This window comes from Nerophis lumbriciformis, linkage group LG03 (assembly GCF_033978685.3).
Source record: "Nerophis lumbriciformis linkage group LG03, RoL_Nlum_v2.1, whole genome shotgun sequence".
NCBI classification, from domain to species: Eukaryota; Metazoa; Chordata; class Actinopteri; order Syngnathiformes; family Syngnathidae; genus Nerophis; species Nerophis lumbriciformis.
Genome location: NC_084550.2, coordinates 38,235,001 through 38,257,500, shown reverse-complemented (window position 1 = coordinate 38,257,500; position 22,500 = coordinate 38,235,001). Strand labels below are relative to the sequence as shown.

The 22,500-nt window shown below is 35.2% G+C and overlaps 1 protein-coding gene across 2 annotated transcripts in view; it reads right to left on the bottom strand.

Annotated features, from left to right (window-relative positions):
• Positions 1 to 22,500, bottom strand: part of col2a1b (collagen, type II, alpha 1b) — a 150,855-nt gene that overhangs the window by 58,421 nt on the left and 69,934 nt on the right. For both annotated transcript variants that reach the window (XM_061937692.1, XM_061937693.1), the window contains 13 exons: positions 21,712 to 21,810; positions 21,588 to 21,632; positions 15,358 to 15,456; positions 15,187 to 15,240; positions 12,008 to 12,115; positions 11,766 to 11,819; positions 8,483 to 8,581; positions 8,321 to 8,374; positions 8,036 to 8,134; positions 5,463 to 5,516; positions 5,315 to 5,368; positions 5,118 to 5,171; positions 3,230 to 3,283 (listed from right to left, as the gene is read on the bottom strand). In XM_061937692.1, the coding sequence (XP_061793676.1) occupies positions 3,230 to 3,283; positions 5,118 to 5,171; positions 5,315 to 5,368; positions 5,463 to 5,516; positions 8,036 to 8,134; positions 8,321 to 8,374; positions 8,483 to 8,581; positions 11,766 to 11,819; positions 12,008 to 12,115; positions 15,187 to 15,240; positions 15,358 to 15,456; positions 21,588 to 21,632; positions 21,712 to 21,810 (927 nt within the window). The remainder of the gene's footprint in view (positions 1 to 3,229; positions 3,284 to 5,117; positions 5,172 to 5,314; positions 5,369 to 5,462; positions 5,517 to 8,035; positions 8,135 to 8,320; positions 8,375 to 8,482; positions 8,582 to 11,765; positions 11,820 to 12,007; positions 12,116 to 15,186; positions 15,241 to 15,357; positions 15,457 to 21,587; positions 21,633 to 21,711; positions 21,811 to 22,500) is intronic.

Sequence of the window (22,500 nt, the reverse complement as noted above, 5' to 3'; positions counted from 1 at the left end):
TTTCACTCAAAAAAAAAAACAGTTTTCAAAATGACATCCTTTTCTCAAATGATTAGAAGCTTTTTTTCCCTGTCACTCACTTGCTATTATGACCTGGCGACGGACGCTAATTTGAAGATAAAGGTGTTCAATGAAGTAGATAATTAAAAATGGTCCTGCAGATTATAAATATGATATTGTTTTTTTTATTTTTTATCATCAACTACCAGGTATTAAAAACATGTTTTAAAATTATGGGTCTTCTAAAAGAGGGTTGTCCTAATTCCTATACAACATTAAGGCTTGACTATAAGTAATCCAAAATCATATTGAGCCAAGTATAAGATCCCCCCCCCCCCCCCCTTTAAAAACGTCTGAATGGACATGTCATCTTATACTCAGGAGTCGACAGTTTTCACTCAAATAAAAACTAAACAACAGATGGCGCCATTATGATGTGCAGTGATGTTTTCTAATGACCGTAAGTCTTGAACTATACAAAGTATTTCAATGGTTGGAATCTGTGCTTTTGCATGATATACTAGTTACTGTGGTAATCTAATTAGTTACTATGGTCATCTAATTAGTTACTATGATAATCTAAGTCACAGCAGCTCAGACAAGGCACCAAGCAATGTGGGTGGGGAGCGTTTCCACAGAGTGTTTACACAGGGAGATTCAGGGTGGAAGGAGATTTTTACAACAAAGTTCTGCAAAAAAAGTGATATTATATCAGATTGTAAGTGTTTAGTTTTTTCACCCTTCACTTTCATATTTTGCCGCGTTGTATTTTTGTTGTGTTTCGCTTGATCGTAAATCGAGAAGGGGTGTGAAAAGTAAAACAGGAGCGACGTTCATATGTTGTCAATATTCAGTGTTTTATCGTTCATGGTTAATATTGTAAATCCCACATTATTGTCATGTACCGCATTTTCCGCACTAAAAGGCGCACCTAAAAACCTCCAATTTTCTCAAAAGCTGACAGTGCGCCTTATAATCCGGTGTGCCTTATATATGTACCAATATTGAGCCACAACAGGTCTCACAGCTACGGGATGCATAACGTAACCCCAGCCTCTACTGTAGCGTCTATTCGGTGCGCCTTATAATGCGGTGCGCCTAATATATGAACATAATTTTAAAATAGGCCATTCATTGAAGGTGCGCTTTATGTTCCGGTGCGCCTTATAGTGTGGAAAATACGGTACATTCTGGGAGTCTCATTCAGTAAAACGTTCATGGTTAATATTGTAAATCCCACATTATTGTCATGTACCGTATTTTCCGCACTATAAGGCGCAACTAAAAACCTCACATTTCTCAAAAGCTGACAGTGCGCCTTATAATCCGGTGCGCCTTATATATGGACCAATATTGAGCCACAACAGGTCTCACAGCTACGGGATGCATAACGTAACCCCAGCCTCTACTGTAGCGTCTATTCTGTGCGCCTTATAATGCGGTGCGCCTTATATATGAACATAATTTTAAAATAGGCTATTCATTGAAGGTGCGCCTTACGTTCCGGTGCGCCTTATAGTGTGGAAAATACGGTACATTCTGGGAGTCTCATTCAGTAAAACGTTCATGGTTAATATTGTAAATCCCACATTATTGCCATGTACCGTATTTTCCGCACTATAAGGCGCACCTAAAAACCTAAAATTTCTCAAAAACTGACAGTGCGCCTTATAATCCGGTGCGCCTTGTATATGGACCAATATTGAGCCACAACAGGTCTCACAGCTACGGGATGCATAATGTAACCCCAGCCTCTACTGTAGCGTCTATTCTGTGCGCCTTATAATGCGGTGCGCCTTATATATGAACAACATTTTAAAATAAGCCATTCATTGAAGGTGCGCCTTATGTTCTGGTGCGCCTTATAGTCTGGAAAATACGGTACATTCTGGGAGTGTCATTCAGTAAAACGTTCATGGTTAATATTGTAAATCCCACATTATTGTCATGTACCGTATTTTCCGCACTATAAGGCGCACCTAAAAACCTCAAATTTCTCAAAAGCTGACAGTGCGCCTTATAATCTGGTGCGCCTTACAAATGTACCAATATTGAGCCACAACAGGTCTCACAGCTACGGGATGCATAACGTAACCCCAGCCTCTACTGTAGCGTCTATTCTGTGCGCCTTATAATGCGGTGCGCCTTATATATGAACATAATTTAAAAAAAGGCCATTCATTGAAGGTGCGCCTTATGTTCCGGTGCGCCTTATAGTGTGGAAAATACGGTACATTCTGGGAGTCTCATTCAGTAAAACGTTCATGGTTAATATTGTAAATCCCACATTATTGTCATTTACCGTATTTTCCGCACTATAAGGCACACCTAAAAACCTCCAATTTTCTCAAAAACTGACAGTGCGCCTTATAATCCGGTGCGCCTTATATATGTACCAATATTGAGCCACAACAGGTCTCACAGCTACGGGATGCATAACGTAACCCCAGCCTCTACTGTAGCGTCTATTCTGTGCGCCTTATAATGCGGTGCGCCTTATATATGAACATAATTTTAAAATAGGTCATTCATTGAAGGTGCGCCTTATGTTCCGGTGCGCCTTATAGTGTGGAAAATATGGTACATTCTGGGAGTCTCATTCAGTAAAACAATTCAATTTTAATTCAATTTTTTTAAGGTGGTCTGTCATAACGTTTTTAACATTCAATCAGACATTATTGTGAGGTTTTGTATTAGTGTTCCTAAAAATAGGACCCAAACACACATGCTGTACAGCAGATTTTCACAGCATATATATATATATATATATATATATATATATATATATATATATATATATATATATATATATATGTGTGTGTGTGTGTGTGTGTGCGCGTGCATATATTTTTTAGATATATTGTACATTACTAACCTAGCCACAGACAGTTATGATGCTGATTTAAAGATAATTATGATCCATGAACCAGATGATCAAACAGTCCAGCAGATAAGAAATATGATGTCATTTATTTTGTGAGTGCTTTTCTATTCATTTTGCACTGTTAACAAAAACAGATGACTGTGATAATGAGTATTTCTGATGGTTTACAGAGAAGCAAACATGTCAGGTCTGAGTCACAGGGTGAGGAAGAGTCGGCGGAAGGTGGCCAACTCAACTCATTATATTGTGTGCTATTAAATCCTCTTTGTGGTCTAATTACTGTACATCTTAAAGATGAAATATATATTTCATATATTGGATAGAGATTGCTCCAAGAACACGTACCTGATCTCCAGGCTTGCCTCCCTCACCTGGAGGACCGGGGGGGCCGGGCAGACCCTGTACAAAAACATGACACAATTATATACTTACCGGTATACATTATTAAACAATTATTATTAGTTAAACAGTGCAACATGAGTCATGGAGGTAGGGTGCAATTCTAAATTCATAAATAAACATTTTCTTCAAAATTCCAAACTTCTTCAATAAAACATTATTTTTTTTCTTTTTTTTTATCACTTCTAGCTGGATTTTTGTGCCACCAATTTGATAATAAATGAATGAAATTCAAACAAAAATTCAACAAAATCAAGTTTTGTTTTTGGAAATGTGAATAAGCATCATTTCCTGCTGCAGTTACTGTATCTGTCAATGTTAAAGCCTGGTAACATATAAATGTAATCATTAATAAAATAAAAGACCTGGATAATCATAAAAAAAACTATGGAAATATGCATTTTTTTCTATCAATATATATTTTTTACTTTAAGAATTATTATGTGTTAATTCAACCCTTAAACTTTTATATTTATAAATGTAAATCATACCTGCTGCAGTTATTATCAAATCTGATAAAAAATAAATTAAATCATGAAAAAAAACCTCATTAATCATGAAAAAAACACCAACAAATATTTTTTTTTAATTGTATTTCCGTTTTTCACACTCTTTAACTTTTATTTTATAAATGTAAATAAGTGTCACTTCCTGTCTTCAAGTCTGATATTAATTGAATTAAATAATGAAAACAAAATATAGGACCTTATTATCCACAAAAAAATAAAATAAATCACAAAAAAAATCATAACTTTCTTTTATTATTTTTGTTTTCCTCGGTCTTTAACTTTAAATTTTGTAAATGTAATTAGGTGTCACTTGCTGCTGCAGTTATCAGTCGTACAAATCTGATAAAATCCCGGAAAAAAGCTGATTAATTATGAAAACGAAAATCAAGTCTGTGTCTCATCTTATATTTTTATTTATTTCCCTCTTCAGCTTTTTTAAAATTTTATTTAAAGAAGTGTCATTTCCTGGTGCACTAAATTGCCCTTCGAATCCGATCCATCCATCTGTCCATTTTCTACCGCTTGTCCCTCTCGGGGTGGCGGGGGTGCTGGAGCCTATCCCAGCTGCACTTGGGCGGAAGGCGGTGTACACCCTGGACAAGTCGCCACCTCATCACAGGGCCAACACAGCTAGACAACATTCACACACTAGGGATATCATATTAATGGAATCAATCATTGAAAAAATAGAAACAAGGAAGATAATAATTATTATTTATTCATACAAAAAAAATCACAGTAAATGTTGGTATTTTTTGTACGTTATATTTTATTTCCGCCAGTATTTATAAACTGCAATATATTTTTGGAAAATAGACTTAGACTTAGACTTAGAATTAGACAAACTTTAATGATCCACAAGGGAAATTGTTCAACACAGTAGCTCAGTTACAATGATGGAAAGTGTAAGGATGGAAAGGACAATGCAGGTATAAATAGACTAAATATAGCGATATAAAATATAAAATATATACGAATATATACATAATATGTGCACAGTATATTATATATACAGATATATTATATTATGTCTATAACATATATACAATATATAACAATTATATAACATATATAATTATATATATATATATATATATATATATATATATATATATATATATATATATATATATATATATATATATATATATATATTATGTGGGCTTTGTACCGAGGATGTCGTTGTGGCTTGTGCAGCCCTTTGAGACACTTGTGATTTAGGGCTATATAAATAAACATTGATTGATTGATTGATGATATATGTTATATATAATTATATGACAATATATACAATATAACAAATACAACACATATGTGACACCTACCTGGAAACCAGAGGGCCCAGGCTGCCCTTGCTCTCCTCTCTCGCCAGCAGGGCCCTAAAGACAAAAATTCACTATTGAAAAAAAAATCATGATGACAATAAAAGAACATTTTAGCACATGACTTTTAAGAAATTTGCATCATGTTTTTTTTTTTTTTTAAAGAGATGAGCTTGTGAGTGAGTGTAAATGACACATACAGCAGGGCCGGGGGGTCCAGCAGCACCAGTTTCTCCATCTTTGCCAGGTAGACCCTGAAGAAAGGAGGCCAAGGGTAATGTTAGCTTACCTGGTGTCGTCTATCTCAACAGGTGAAGTAATAGAAATGAATTAGTTGTTTGTACTTACTCTCAGACCATGAGCTCCACCCAGTCCTTTCTCCCCAGACTTTCCAGGCTCACCCTAAAACACAAAAAAGTGCAGTCATTGGATGGCATTTTGCATCCAGATCCAGAAAATGGCGATTTGATGAAAAACATGATTAATTTGACTGAAATAAAAAATTGTTAGCACGTGTTACTTTTGTTTTTTACACAAGTGGTGCCCCGTAAATTCTGCCTTGCAAACAAATATAAAAAAAAACTTTGCATATCCTGGAAAAAAATGCAAATAAAATATATCCTGGTGTACTAAATCTAAAGGACTGATGATAATATACTTAGTCTTAGCTTAGCGCAGTGTTTTTCAACCACCGTGCCGTGGCACACTAGTGTACCGTGAGATATTGTCTGGTGTGCCGTGGGAGACTATGTAATTTCACCTAATTGGGTTAAAAATATTTTTTGCAAACCAGTTATTATAATCCGCAAATGTGCCGTTCATGAGTGTATGTGCTGTCTAGAGCTTGGCAGAGTAACTGTGTAATACTCTTCCATATCAGTAGGTGGCAGCAGGTAAAAAGGTATCTAACGCTTAAACCAAAAATATGGATAAGAAAATGTGTTGAAGCTTAGGGAAGGCTATGCAAAACGAAGCTAAAACTGAACTGGCTGCAAAGTAAACAAAAACAGAATGCTGGACAACAGCAAAGACTTACAGCGCGTAGAGCAGACGGTGTCCACAAAGTACATCCGTACATGACATGACAATAAACACCAAAATGGGAGCGCAAGACAAGAACTAAAACACTACTCCAAATAAGTCATGGCGTGATGTGATAGGCGGTGACAGTTCACCTACTTTGAGACAAGAGCAATAGTGATGCATGCTTGGTTATGGTTTGAACTCATATCCAACAATTGCGAGAATTACTTTTTACTGTCAATATCGGCGGCTGAGTTTCATTTTTTAGTGTTTTCTGCGCCTTGGCTCAGAAAAGGTTGAAAAACACTGGCTTAACGCATGCCTTTTTCTTTTTTTTTTTTACATGACTACTGCACCATAGATTCTGCCTAGCAACAAACACATATGCAAAAACGTGTAAATCCTAGAAAAATGCAAATAAAGTACAAACTGGCAGAGTAAATATACTGTATGCTAATGATAATATACTTAACCTTAGCCTAGAACAGGGGTGTCAAAGTCATTTTATCTCAGGGGCCGCATGGAGGAAAATCTGTGCACACGCAGGCCAGACTATTAATATCATGGCATTAAAACTAAAAAAATAAAAACAATATCAGATTGTTTTCTTTGTCTTACTTTGGCCAAAAATAGAACAAACATATTCTAAAAATATTACAATAAAAATATAGAAAAAAATACCGGCAACAGTAAAGTTTAGATGCATTAAGGAAATAAGAAAGTGAATGAATAACTAATAATAACTAATAATGAATAACTGAATACATTTTTATATGCATGAACATTTGTTTTCTTTTGTATTTTTTTTTATTTTTATGAATTAAGTAACGTTTATGACAACCTTTTTCCAAAACACAATACAGAATGTGAGATATAACAGGATAATGCATACATTTATCATTTGATTTCAAAACACTTACAAAAAAGTGGGACTCCAAAAATGTACTGTGGTACCCCATTTTTATGACTTGATGGGGTCCCTGGGACCTCGTTTTGAAAATTTGGACTATGGAGTATTGGTGCGTGCAAAACAGCAGCAGGCGGCTGTGGCCTGCGGGCCGCTTCTAATACTAATCAAATATCATCCCCGGGGGCCATAGATCATTCATTCGTGGGCCGGATCTGGCCCGCAGGCTTTGACTTTCACACCCCTGGCTTAGAGCATGTTTTTTTCTTGTTTTTTTTTTACAGGACTGATGCCCCCATAAATTTTGCCTAGCAACCAACTAATACACACAAATCTTTGATATCTTGAAACAATGCAGATAAAGTCTATCCTGGTTTACTAAATTCACTGTGTACTGTTGATAATATTATATATTTAGCCTTAGCTTAGCACATTATATATATATATATATATATATATATATATATATATATATATATATATATATATATATATATATATATATATATATATATATATATATATATATATATATATATTTATTTATTTATATAAATATATTTTTTTACATGGGTACTGCCTCAAATTCCGCATAGCAACAAACACATATGCAAAAACTTGTTAATCCTAGAAAACAATGTAAGTAAAGTATTACTAAATCCACTGTGTACTGTTGATAATAAATTTAGCCTTAGATTAGTGCATGATATATATATATATATATATATATATATATATATATATATATATATATATTTTTTTTTTAAATTATTATTATTATTAGTTTGTATTTATTTATGTATTTATTTTTAATTATTATTATTAGTTTTTTTACACAAGTGTTGCCCAATAAAATCTGCCTAGCAACGAATGGCTGCAAATACATGTAAGTGCAGTTTTCAAATTTACAGTATATATTAAAACAGAACTTGTGATTATGCAGAAACTGTATGACACATATGTAGATTCAGCTTAGTTTATCTTATCTTACAGTCGCTCCCTTTGGTCCAGGGAATCCCATGACGCCAGGCTGTCCACGGGCGCCCTGTGGCCCAGGGGGTCCTGGGCGGCCGTCCTCACCAGACGCTCCCTACCAAAAAAGAAAAATGTACTTTTAGCCATGAAGCTAAGTGGGCTAATCCAGACGCTGAAGATCTCACGACTGGATTCATTTAATTCGATGAAGCGCTTAAAAGCAGTTAAGTGTCACTAGCATAATTACTGCAAGAGAAATAAATCCACATTAGAGCAGCACAATTGAATTACAGGCACTCACAGAAGGTCCCACTTTGCCTTGAGGACCAGCATCACCAGGACGTCCGGTAAGACCCTGTCAGAGCGCACAAACACACTATCAACAAAACGCTCATTTGCATACAGACGAGATAAACAAATGTGCAATGCATTGTGGGAATTGTGTTGTGTACAAGCAACGTACTCTAGCACCGGGCAGACCGGACTCTCCGGGACGGCCTGGGTCGCCGCCAGCACCCTTGGGCCCGCTGGCGCCAGAGGGTCCGCGCTCACCGGGGGCACCCTGTGTCACAGGTGAAAAAGGCTGATCAGTTCCAATATGGGTTTCCACATTCAGGTTCTAACCCCCTAAAAAAAGGCCTCGCTCCTGTTTCACGACGATAAGAAGTTTCACTGACCCACTGAGAGAGGAGCAGATTGAAATTCTGGCAGCTTCCTTTTGGGATAAATGAGATTTGTGTGTGGGAAGATAACATTTAAATGGGATTCTCCTGCTGATATAAGATGTGTGGTGTCAGAGCTGGGCTGTCATCTGGTGGCCAAAATAGAGAACTACATGTAATCTCAGACCATTCACTTGATCGCAACTGGACTGTTTGGTTTTGCCTCTCATCCGACAGATGTGACCAATCTAAGTCTAAGACTAGATGTAACCAATCTAAGTCTAAGACTAGATGTGACCAATCTAAGTCTAAGACTAGATCTGACCAATTGAAATCTAAGACTAGATGTGACCAATTGAAGTCTAAGACTAGATGTGACCAATCTAAGTCTAAGACTAAATCTTAACAATCTAAGTCTAAGACTAGATGTGACCAATCTAAGTCTAAGACTAGATGTGACCAATCAAAGTCTACTACTAAATCTTAACAATCTAAGTCTAAGACTAGATGTGACCAATCTAAGTCTAAGACTAGATGTGACCAATCTAAGTCCAAGACTAAATCTTAACAATCTAAGTCTAAGACTAGATGTGACCAATCTAAGTCTAAGACTAGATGTGACCAATCTAAGTCTAAGACTAGATCTCACCAATCTAAGTCTATGACTAGATGTGACCAATCTAAGTCTAAGACTAGATGTGACCAATCTAAGTCTAAGACTAGATGTGACTAATCTAAGTCTAAGACTAGATGTGACCAATCTAAGTCTAAGACTAGATCTGACCAATTTAAGTCTAAGACTAGATGTGACCAATCTAAGTCTAAGACTAGATCTCACCAATCTAAGTCTATAACTAGATGTGACCAATCTAAGTCTAAGACTAGATGTGACCAATCTAAGTCTAAGACTAGATGTGACTAATCTAAGTCTAAGACTAGATGTGACCAATCTAAGTCTAAGACTAGATCTGACCAATTTAAGTCTAAGACTAGATGTGACCAATCTAAGTCTAAGACTAGATCTCACCAATCTAAGTCCATGACTAGATGTGACCAATCTAAGTCTAAGACTAGATGTGACCAATCTAAGTCTAAGGCTAGATGTGACTAATCTAAGTCTATGACTAGATCTGACCAATCTAAGTCTAAGAATAGATGTGACCAATCAAAGTCTAAGACTAAATGTGACCAATCGAAGTCTAAGACTAGATGTGACCAATCTATGACTAGATGTGACCAATCTAAGTCTAAGACTAGATGTGACCAATCTAAGTCTATGACTAGATGTAACCAATCGAAGTCTAAGACTAGATGTGACCAATCGAAGTCTAAGACTAGATGTGACCAATCGAAGTCTAAGACTAGATGTGACCAATCGAAGTCTAAGACTAGATGTGACCAATCTAAGTCTAAGACTAGATCTGACCAATTGAAATCTAAGACTAGATGTGACCAATTGAAGTCTAAGACTAAATCTTAATCTAAATCTAAGACTAGATGTGACCAATCTAAGTCTAAGACTAGATGTGACCAATCTAAGTCTAAGACTAGATGTGACCAATCTAAGTCTAAGACTAGATCTCACCAATCTAAGTCTATGACTAGATGTGACCAATCTAAGTCTAAGACTAGATGTGACCAATCTAAGTCTAAGACTAGATCTGACCAATTGAAATCTAAGACTAGATGTGACCAATCTAAGTCTAAGACTAAATCTTAACAATCTAAATCTAAGACTAGATGTGACCAATCGAAGGCTATGACTAGATCTGATCAATCTAAGTCCAAGACTAGATGTGACCAATCTAAGTCTAAGACTAGATGTGACCAATCTAAGTCTAAGACTAGATGTGACCAATCTAAGTCTAAGACTAGATCTCACCAATCTAAGTCTATGACTAGATGAGACCAATCTAAGTCTAAGACTAGATGTGACCAATCTAAGCCTAAAACTAGATGTGACCAATCTAAGTCTAAGAATAGATGTGACCAATCAAAGTCTAAGACTAAATGTGACCAATCGAAGTCTAAGACTAGATGTGACCAATCTATGACTAGATGTGACCAACCTAAGTCTAAGACTAGATGTGACCAATCTAAGTCTATGACTAGATGGGACCAATCTAAGTCTAAGACTAGATGTGACCAATCTAAGTCTAAGACTAGATCTAACCAATCTAAGTCTAAGACTAGATCTAACCAATCTAAGTCTAAGACTAGATGTGACCAATCAAAGTCTAAGACTAGATGTGACCAATCTAAGACTAGATGTGACCAATCTAAATCTAAGACTAGATGAGACCAATCTAAGTCTAAAACTAAATGTGACCAATCTAAGTCAATGATTATGAACAGATGAAGTCTACTCGGATGAGAGGCGAAACATCTTCTAAGACAAACCAAACAGTCCAGTTGTGATGGATTGAATGCTCAGATGTCTGCGTTGCTTGGCACGCCCAGACCATGTCGAGGCCACGCCCTCTTATAAATATGCAAATAAAGATAAAAATAGTGTGAGAATTAGATATTTTTAAGTGTTCTCTTTTAATCCATAGTCATGTTTAAATCAGCAAATATTTTCCCATGTTGTGTGTCTTCTCCTGACCTCCTTGCTTTTATCTTATGTCCGCTAGTAAACTCTTTGTTTTGTTTTAAGGGCTCCTGTTGGTCGGCTCACAGAGCTGTTTTGGCAAGTTGTTATCTGTTTTCAAGCAGACTCTTTTTTGTTTGGATTTAGACCTATTCTTGTTGCTGCTATTGTCGCGTTGTAAGGGCTGGTCTCCTAAAGCTTTAGTAAAACTTGGCCTAGTACGATTCTGTCTCGGTGGTCCTTCTTACTCAACATATATGTCATCCAAAAGGACTTGGGATTGATTAGTGTGTTTTATTCCCTGAGAGGAAGACTGGGCGTACGCAACAGAGTATATCTGTACGAGTTGCAATTGTCGTTGTTGACTAACATCTATGTTTGGGTTTTGTGTGTGACTATTGAGGCAAACACATGTCCTTATCTCTCGCTTCCTTCTAATGCATTTTCTCATCTTTATTCCGCAGTAATCCTCAGGAAATGAGGGCAAGACTCACCTTGGGACCAGCCAGACCATCTTGACCTGGGAAACCACGGTTACCAGGAGCTCCCTATAGAGAAAGCATCAAGGCACAGTCACTATCGTGATGACAATAAGCATTATTCATCTCTTTGAAATCAACCAGGTGCTGGAATATGTTTCAAAGTCAAGAACAAAGGAAGAAGCATTATAGATAATAATAATATACACTTTGTAGCTTTGAGTTCGCTCTATTGAGGACATTCTGGCAGCGCTCACCCTCTCTCCTGGAGGTCCAAGTGGTCCAGCGGCACCGGCCTCGCCTCTGGGTCCTCTCTTACCCTCTTCGCCCTGGGGGCCGAGGGCTCCCTGAAGACCTGTTGGGCCCTACAAAAAAAAGGATTGTGTCAGTATTCTTGAAATATTTTGTATACGCCCCAACATGTGTTGATAAAATTGATATTTTGTATAAAAGCTTTGCAACAAAATGGCTATGTTAATGCTAAAATACAGTTACTATTGTTACAAATATTGCTCTGGATGCTGTGGGGCTGTCTTGGTTGACAAGACTCTGCAGCATCGCGTGGACATCGGGGGCGGTACCACTGGATTGGCAGACCGGGGTGGTGGTTCCTCTCTTTAAGAAGGGGAACCGGAGGGTGTGTTCTAACTATCGTGGGATCACACTCCTCAGCCTTCCCGGTAAGGTCTATTCAGGTGTACTGGAGAGGAGGCTACGCCGGATAGTCGAACCTCGGATTCAGGAGGAACAGTGTGGTTTTCGTCCTGGTCGTGGAACTGTGGACCAGCTCTATACTCTCGGCAGGGTCCTTGAGGGTGCATGGGAGTTTGCCCAACCAGTCTACATGTGTTTTGTGGACTTGGAGAAGGCATTCGACCGTGTCCCTCGGGAAGTCCTGTGGGGAGTGCTCAGAGAGTATGGGGTATCGGACTGTCTGATTGCGGCAGTCCGCTCCCTGTATGATCAGAGCCAGAGCTTGGTCCGCATTGCCGGTAGTAAGTCGGACACGTTTCCAGTGAGGGTTGGACTCCGCCAAGGCTGCCCTTTGTCACCGATTCTGTTCTTAACTTTTATGGACAGAATTTCTAGGCGCAGTCAAGGCATTGAGGGGATCCGGTTTGGTGGCTGCAGGATTAGGTCTCTGCTTTTTGCAGATGATGTGGTCCTGATAGCTTCATCTGGCCAGGATCTTCAGCTCTCACTGGATTGGTTCGCAGCTGAGTGAGAAGCGACTGGGATGAGAATCAGCACCTCCAATTCCGAGTCCATGGTTCTCGCCCGGAAAAGGGTGGAGTGCCATCTCCGGGTTGGGGAGGAGATCTTGCCCCAAGTGGAGGAGTTCAAGTACCTCGGAGTCTTGTTCACGAGTGAGTGAAGAGTGGATCGTGAGATCGACAGGCGGATCGGTGCGGCGTCTTTAGTAATGCGTACGCTGTATCGATCCGTTGTGGTGAAGAAGGAGCTGAGCCGGAAGGCAAAGCTCTCAATTTACCGGTCGATTTACGTTCCCATCCTCACCTATGGTCATGAGCTTTGGGTTATGACCGAAAGGACAAGATCACGGGTACAAGCGGCCGAAATGAGTTTCCTCCGCCGGGTGGCGGGGCTCTCCCTTTGAGATAGGGTGAGAAGCACTGCCATCCGGGAGGAGCTCAAAGTAAAGCCGCTGCTCCTCCACATCGAGAAGAGCCAGATGAGGTGGTTCGGGCATCTGGTCAGGATGCCACCCGAACGCCTCCCTAGGGAGGTGTTTAGGGCACGTCCGACCGGTAGGAGGCCGCGGGGAAGACCCAGGACACGTTGGGAAGACTATGTCTCCCGGCTGGCCTGGGGACGCCTCGGGGTCCCACAGGAAGAGCTGGACAAAGTGGCTGGGGAGAGGGAAGTCTGGGCTTCCCTGCTTAGGATGCTGCCCCCGCGACCCGACCTCGGATAAGCGTAAGAAGATGGATGGATGGATGGACAAATATTGCACATTTTCTACTTTTCCTTTTGTTTTACAAAGAGAACGGGTCTAATAAATAAATATTACAGCACATGATTATCTCTCACTTAAGATGTCAAATATAACTTATTTATATTCCTGGACAGAAACATTTGTGGCCCAAGGAAACCCATTTAATACGCAACATATAGTAATAATACTAACAATTAAAGTAATTAATTATTAGTATTAATAATAATGACATTCTTTATTAATATTATTATAGATTTATTTATTGTATTTTTTTTATTTGTTGTTATTTCATTTGAATGGTTGTACAACAACTATAGTTTAAAAACAGGCATTTTTCACCTTTTTTCGACTTTGGGGCCCAACTTTTCCATAATAGAAGGGCCCGGGGCCTACAAAAATATTAACACTGAACTAGTAATCTTATTCTTGATTTTGATCATATTCAATGATTATATCTAACTTACCTGTGGAAGGATAATCACAACTATTTATTATCTATTTTTATTATCAAGGTATAGGTTAGGCTAATTACAGAAATAAACACTAATCAAATTCACCGCATAAGAAGATACATTCCAACTTAAAAAATATAACTAAATTATTTATAAATTAATAATAATATGTATGTTTGTTTTAAACCAAACTGTTAAAATACAGCTTCACCACTGTAGTCGTATTTTTTTGCGCTTAAGAAACTTCTTTAGGACTTTAGCTCCAGACTTCTTCGGTTTGTTTGACATTGTCATTACTGCCCCAAGTGGTGGAACATTGTAATACAACTAGGTACAGCTGCTGCCCATATGGACCATAGCTGAGAAACATATTTTGGCGGCCCTCCAGGGGGCGCTAGCGGCCCAACAATGGCCCTATGGTTAAGAAACACTGGTTTAGAAGCTATTTTATAACAATGACAACAATAAGAATAATAAGAATAATACTGATAGTTTATTATATATACATTATTGATATGAAATAATAATAATGCCTTTATTTTGCAATGATAAATCCACATTGTTGTTAGATAACGTTAAATTACTGGATTATTTGTTTATTATGTGTTATGATTTAGTTCTTTTATTCATAGATCACCAATATTTTTTTCCCAACACGCTTTCCAAGTCTAATACATTTGATGTGTTCAACACTGTCGACTCAAACATTAATACTGTCATTTATTGACACAGTCTTTTGAAATATAACCCCGGTACTTTTCTTTGCATTTGATGGCGTTATCTGCTGGAGGGGATAAAAGAGTGCTGCAGCTATGAATCCCGCAGAGGGCGTCGTCTCACAAGTCAATTCCCACAACATATTTTAGCAGGAAGATGCTTTGACAAGACGTGATGTTTTGTAAATACAACACTGTACACTGTATGCCTGTTGTTGATTATGAATGTGTACAACTGTATTTAAAATGTGAGAGGCATATCATAGGTTTACAGTATCAAAAAATGTAGTTTGATTCTCCAGAGCACTTACAAACTCTCCCTTAGGTCCCGCCTCTCCCTTAAATCCTGTGATACCAGGGTCTCCCTGGAAGAGTAAACACAAAAAACAGACATCATCATTATGTCGTCTTCAAAAACCAAAGTGGAAAATATTTATGTATCTATAACTGCTGCGAGAATTATGATCGCTGTGATCACGTACAGATGTGCCTTTGGGCCCGAGAGGTCCGGTCGCTCCCTGAGGCCCGGGAGGCCCACGAGGTCCGGGGAAACCCGGAGCACCGGCGATACCGGGAGCACCCTAGAAACACAAAACATTATTTATGTATGGAGAGTAATGTTGCAGAAAATACTGATGGATTCTTATGGATTGTACTGTAGCATAAAATACTGATGAATATTAATGGATAGTAATATAGCATAACAAAGTGATGAATACATATGGATAGTAATGTTGCATAACATACTGATAAATACTTATGGATAATACTGTAGCATAAACTACTGATGAATACTTATGCATAGCAATGTAGTATAAACAACTGATGAATACTTATGGATAGTAATGTTGCTTAAAATTCTGATAAATACTTATGGATAATACTGTACCATAAACTACTAATGAATACGTATGCATAGTAATGTAGTATAAACGACTGATGAATACTTATGGATAGTAATGTTGCATAAAATACTGATGAATACTTATGGACAGTAATGTAACATAAAACACTGATGAATACTTATGATAGTACTGTAGCATAAAATACTGATGAATACTTATGGATAGTACTGTAGCATAAAATATTGATGAATACTTATGGATAGTACTGTAACATAAAATACTGATGAATATTTTTGGCTAGTAAAGATGCAGAAAATACTGATGAATACTTATGAATAGTAATGTAGCATTAAATACTGATGAATGCTTATGGAAAATACTGTAGCATAAAATACTGGTGAATACTTATGGATAATACTGTAGCATAAAATAAATAATAATAATAAATAATATTTGTGGATAGTAAAGATGCATAAAATACTGATGAATACTTATGAATGGTAATGTAGCATGAATACTGATGAATACTTATGGATAATACTGTAGCATAAAATATTGATGAATACTTATGGATGGTAATGTAGCATAAAATACTGATGAATACTTATGGATAGTAATGTAGCATAAAATACCGATGAATACTTATGTATAATACTGTAGCATAAAATACTGATGAATACTTATGGATAATACTGTAGCATAAAATACTGATGAAAACTTATGGATAGTAATGTAGCATAAAATACCGATGAATACTTATGGATAAAACTGTAGTGTAAATACTGATGAATACTTATGGATAATACTGTAGCATAAAATACTGATGGATACTTATGGATAGTAATGTAGCATAAAATACTGATGAATACTTATGGATAAAACTGTAGCATAAATACTGATGAATACTTATGGATAATACTGTAGCATATATTATTGATGAATACTTATGGATAATACTGTAGCATAAAATACTGATGAATACTTATGGATAATACTGTAGCATAAAATACTGATGAATACTTATGGATAGTAATGTAGAATAAAACACCGATGAATATTTATGGATAAAACTGTAGCGTAAATACTGATGAATACGTATGGATAATACTGTAGCATAAAATACTGATGAAAACTTGTGGATAGTAATGCTGCAGAAAATACTGATGAATACTTATGAATGGTAATGTAGCATTAAATACTGATGAATACTTATGGAAAATACTGTAGGATTAAATACTGATGAATACTTATGGATAATACTGTAGCATAAAATACTGATGAATACTTATGGATAGTAATGTAGCATAAATACTGATGAATACTTATGGATAATACTGTAGCATAAAATACTGATGAATACTTATGGATAAAACTGTAGCATAAATACTGATGAATACTTATGGATAATACTGTAGCATAAAATACTGATGAATGCTTGTGGATAGTAATGTAGCATAAACTACTGATGAATACTTTATGGATAATACTGTAGCATAAAATATTGATGAATACTTATGGATAATACTCTAGCATAAAATACTGATGAATACTTATGGCTAATACTGTAGCATACAATACTGATGAATACTTATGGATAGTAATGTAGCATAAAATACTGATGAATACTTGTGGATAGTACTGTGGCATAAAATATTGAAGAATACTTATGGATAATACTGTAGCATAAAATATTGATGAATACTTATGGATAATACTGTAGCATAAAATACTAATGAATACTTATGGATAATACTGTAGCATAAAATACTGATGAATACTTGTGGATAGTAATGTAGCATAAAATACTGATGAATGCTTATGGATTATACTGTAGCATAAAATATTGATGAAATTTTATGGATAACACTAGCATAAAATACTGATGAATACTTATGGTTAAACTGTAGCATAAATACTGATGAATACTTATGGATAATACTGTAGCATAAAATACTGATGAATACTTATGGATAATACTGTAGGATTAAATACTGATGAATACTTATGGATAATACTGTAGCATAAAATACTGATGAATACTTATGGATAGTAATGTAGCATAAATACTGATGAATACTTTATGGATAATACTGTAGCATAAAATATTGATGAATACTTATGGATAAAACTGTAGCATAAATACTGATGAATACTTATGGATAATACTGTAGCAGAAAATACTGATGAATACTTATGAATGGTAATGTAGCATTAAATACTGATGAATACTTATGGAAAATACTGTAGGATTAAATACTGATGAATACTTATGGATAATACTGTAGCATAAAATACTGATGAATACTTATGGATAGTAATGTAGCATAAATACTGATGAATACTTTATGGATAATACTGTAGCATAAAATATTGATGAATACTTATGGATAAAACTGTAGCATAAATACTGATGAATACTTATGGATAATACTGTAGCATAAAATACTGATGAATGCTTGTGGATAGTAATGTAGCATAAACTACTGATGAATACTTTATGGATAATACTGTAGCATAAAATATTGATGAATACTTATGGATAATACTCCAGCATACAATACTGATGAATACTTATGGATAGTAATGTAGCATAAAATACTGATGAATACTTGTGGATAGTACTGTGGCATAAAATATTGAAGAATACTTATGGATCATACTGTAGCATAAAATACTAATGAATACTTAAGGATAATACTGTAGCATAAAATACTGATGAATACTTAAGGATAAAACTGTAGCATAAATACTGATGAATACTTATGGATAATACTGTAGCATAAAATACTGATGAATACTTGTGGATAGTAATGTAGCATAAAATACTGATGAATACTTATGGATTATACTGTAGCATAAAATATTGATGAATTTTTATGGATAACACTAGCATAAAATACTGATGAATACTTATGGTTAAACTGTAGCATAAATACTGATGAATACTTATGGATAATACTGTAGCATAAAATGCTGATGAATACTTATGGATAATACTGTAACATAAAATACTGATGAATACTTATGGATAAAACTGTAGCATAAATACTGATGAATACTTATGGATAATACTGTAGCATAAAATACTGATGAATACTTGTTGATAGTAATGTAGCATAAAATACTGATGAATACTTATGGATTATACTGTAGCATAAAATATTGATGAATTTTTATGGATAACACTAGCATAAAATACTGATGAATACTTATGGTTAAACTGTAGCATAAATACTGATGAATACTTATGGATAATACTGTAGCATAAAATACTGATGAATACTTATGGATAATACTGTAACATAAAATACTGATGAATACTTATGGATAATACTGCAGCATAAAATACTGATGAAAACTTGTGGATAGTAATGCTGCAGAAAATACTGATGAATACTTATGAATGGTAATGTAGCATTAAATACTGACGAATACTTATGGAAAATACTGTAGCATTAAATACTGATGAATACTTATGGATAATACTGTAGCATAAAATACTGACGAATACTTGTGGATAGTAATGTTGCATAAAATACTGATGAATATTTATGAATGGTAATGTAGTAAAAAGTACTGGTCAATACTTATGTATAGTAATGTAACATAAAACACTGATAAATACTTATGGAAAATACTGTAGCATACAATACTGATGAATACTTATGGATAGTACTGTAGCATAAAATACTGATAAATGCTTATGGATAGTAATGTAGCATAAAATACCGATGAATACTTATGGATAAAACTGTAGCGTAAATACTGATGAATACTTATGGATAATAATGTAGAATAAAATACCGATGAATATTTATGGATAAAACTGTAGCGTAAATACTGATGAATACGTATGGATAATACTGTAGCATAAAATACTGATGAAAACTTGTGGATAGCAATGCTGCAGAAAATACTGATGAACACTTATGAATGGTAATGTAGCATTAAATACTGATGAATACTTATGGATAATACTGTAGCATACAATACTGATGAATACTTATGGATAGTACTGTAGCATACAATACTGATCAATACTTATGTATACTAATGTAGCATAAAATACTGATGAATACTTATGTATAAAACTGTAGCATAAATACTGATGAATACTTATGGATAATACTGTAGCATAAGATACTGATGAAAACTTGTGGATAATAAATAATGCTGCAGAAAATACTGATGAATACTTATGAATGGTAATGTAGCATTAAATACTTATGAATACTTATGGAAAATACTGTAGCATTAAATACTGATGAATACTTGTGGATAATACTGTAGCATAAAATACTGACGAATACTTGTGGATAGTAATGTTGCAGAAAATACTGATGAATACTTATAGATAATACTGTAGCATAAAATACTGATGAATACTTATGGATAATACTGTAGCATAAAATACTGATGAATACTTATGGATAGTAATGTAGCATAAAATACTGATGAATACTTATGGTTAAACTGTAGCATAAATACTGATGAATAATTATGGATAATACTGTAGCATAAAATACTGATGAATACTTATGGATAGTAATGTAGCATAAAATACCGATGAATACTTATGGATAAAACTGTAGCGTATATACTGATGAATACTTATGGATAATACTGTAGCATAAAATACTGATGAAAACTTGTGGATAGTAATGCTGCAGAAAATACTGATGAATACTTATGAATGGTAATGTAGCATTAAATACTGATGAATACTTATGGAAAATACTGTAGCATTAAATACTGATGAATACTTATGGATAAAACTATAGCATAAAATACTGACGGATACTTGTGGATAGTAATGTTGCAGAAAATACCGATGAATACTTATGAATGGTAATGTAGCATTAAATACTGATGAATACTTATGGTTAGTAATGTTGCAGAAAATACTGATGAATACTTATGGATAATACTGTAGCATAAATACTGATGAATATTTATGAATGGTAATGTAGTATACAATACTGGAGAATACTTATGGATAGTAATGTAACATAAAACACTAATGAATACTTATGGAACATAATGTAGCATAAAATACTGATGAATACTTATGGATAATACTGTAGCATACAATACTGATGAATACTTATGTATAGTAATGTAGCATAAAATACTGATGAATACTTATGGACAGTAATGTAGCAGAAAATACTGATGAATACTTATGGATAGTAATGTTGCATAAATACTGATGAATACTCACAGATAGTAATGTAGCAGAAAATACTGATGAATACTTATGGATAGTAATGTTGCATAAATACTGATGAATACTCACAGATAGTAATGTAGCAGAAAATACTGATGAATACTTATGGGTAGTAATGTAGCAAAAAAATCTGATGAATGCTTATGGAGAGTACTGTAGCAGGAAATACTGATGCATACGGCTAAATAGTAATGTTGCATAAAACACTGATGAATACTTATGAACAGTCATACTGATGAATACTCATGATGGTAATGTTGCATAAAATACAGATAAATAACTATGGACAGTTGTACTTATGGATAATGTTGTAGCGGAAAATAATGATAAATACTAATAGATACTAATGAAAACAATGGAGTAATGTAGTACGGATTAATACTTATGGATAGTAATGTTGCATCAAATACTGATAAATACCTATGGGCAGTCATGTTGCAGAAAATACTGACAAATACTTATGGATAGTACTGTGGCAGAAAATACTGATAAATACTTATGGATAGTAATGCAGCAGAAAATACTGATGAATATTTATGGATAGTAATGTTGCATAAATACTGACGATTACTTATGATAGTAATGTAACATAAACTACTGGTAAATACTTTTGTATAGTAAGATAGCAGAAAATACTTACAGAGGATCCTTTGGCTCCAGGGATGCCATCAGTACCTGGGTTTCCCTACAAAGAACACACAACACGTTCATATCCCCATGCTAATCATTGCTCACAATAAATCCTATTAGTCGTCATCACTTACGGAAGCGCCAGAAGGTCCAGATGAGCCGGGAGTGCCGGACTCTCCACGGGGTCCCTGAGCACCCTCGGGGCCACGAGCGCCAGTAGGGCCAGCTTCTCCCTGAGGAAGTATTGTTGAAGTCAGTAAATTATTATATTTTGACACTGACAAAAACTGCACACCATGTGTTTGACTAAAAAAAAGCTAATGAAAACAATTAAAAACAGTGAAAGTTCCAACGATCAAACAAAATGTTCTGGGAAAGAGAAGAAATTAAGAAAAGTGTGATGCTAACCATAGAACCGGGAATTGAACGTACAGTAGTGCAACGTACAAGGTCACTGTCAGTTGACTGAAAGTATAAATTCAATGTAGTACTTATTAACTCCAGCAGTACCTATAAGACACCACTGGGTGGCAATATTGCACAGAGAACATCGTTAAAGAGCAAGTCGTTTTTTTTATTTTAGTTTTATTTAACGGAACGTTTATTTATTTTTACACTTGTATCACCTTCAAGAATGTCAAAAATATTTGTATTTTATTTTACAGTTATTTTTACACTTATATGACAGGCAAGAATGTTATAATGTGAATTTAAACATTTTACTTTGTTTTAACTTTATTTTACTGTAAGTTTACTTATTTTTTTAAATGTTAGAATGTGACATAAAACATTGCCTCTACAGTTAATAACGGTAATAGGACGGCCACAGTTTGACCCTGGAACAGACACATTTCTAATTCCTATGAAATTAAAGAACTGGAAAGTCAACCATCGTGTCGGAATTATGTTCCACTGCAAATATT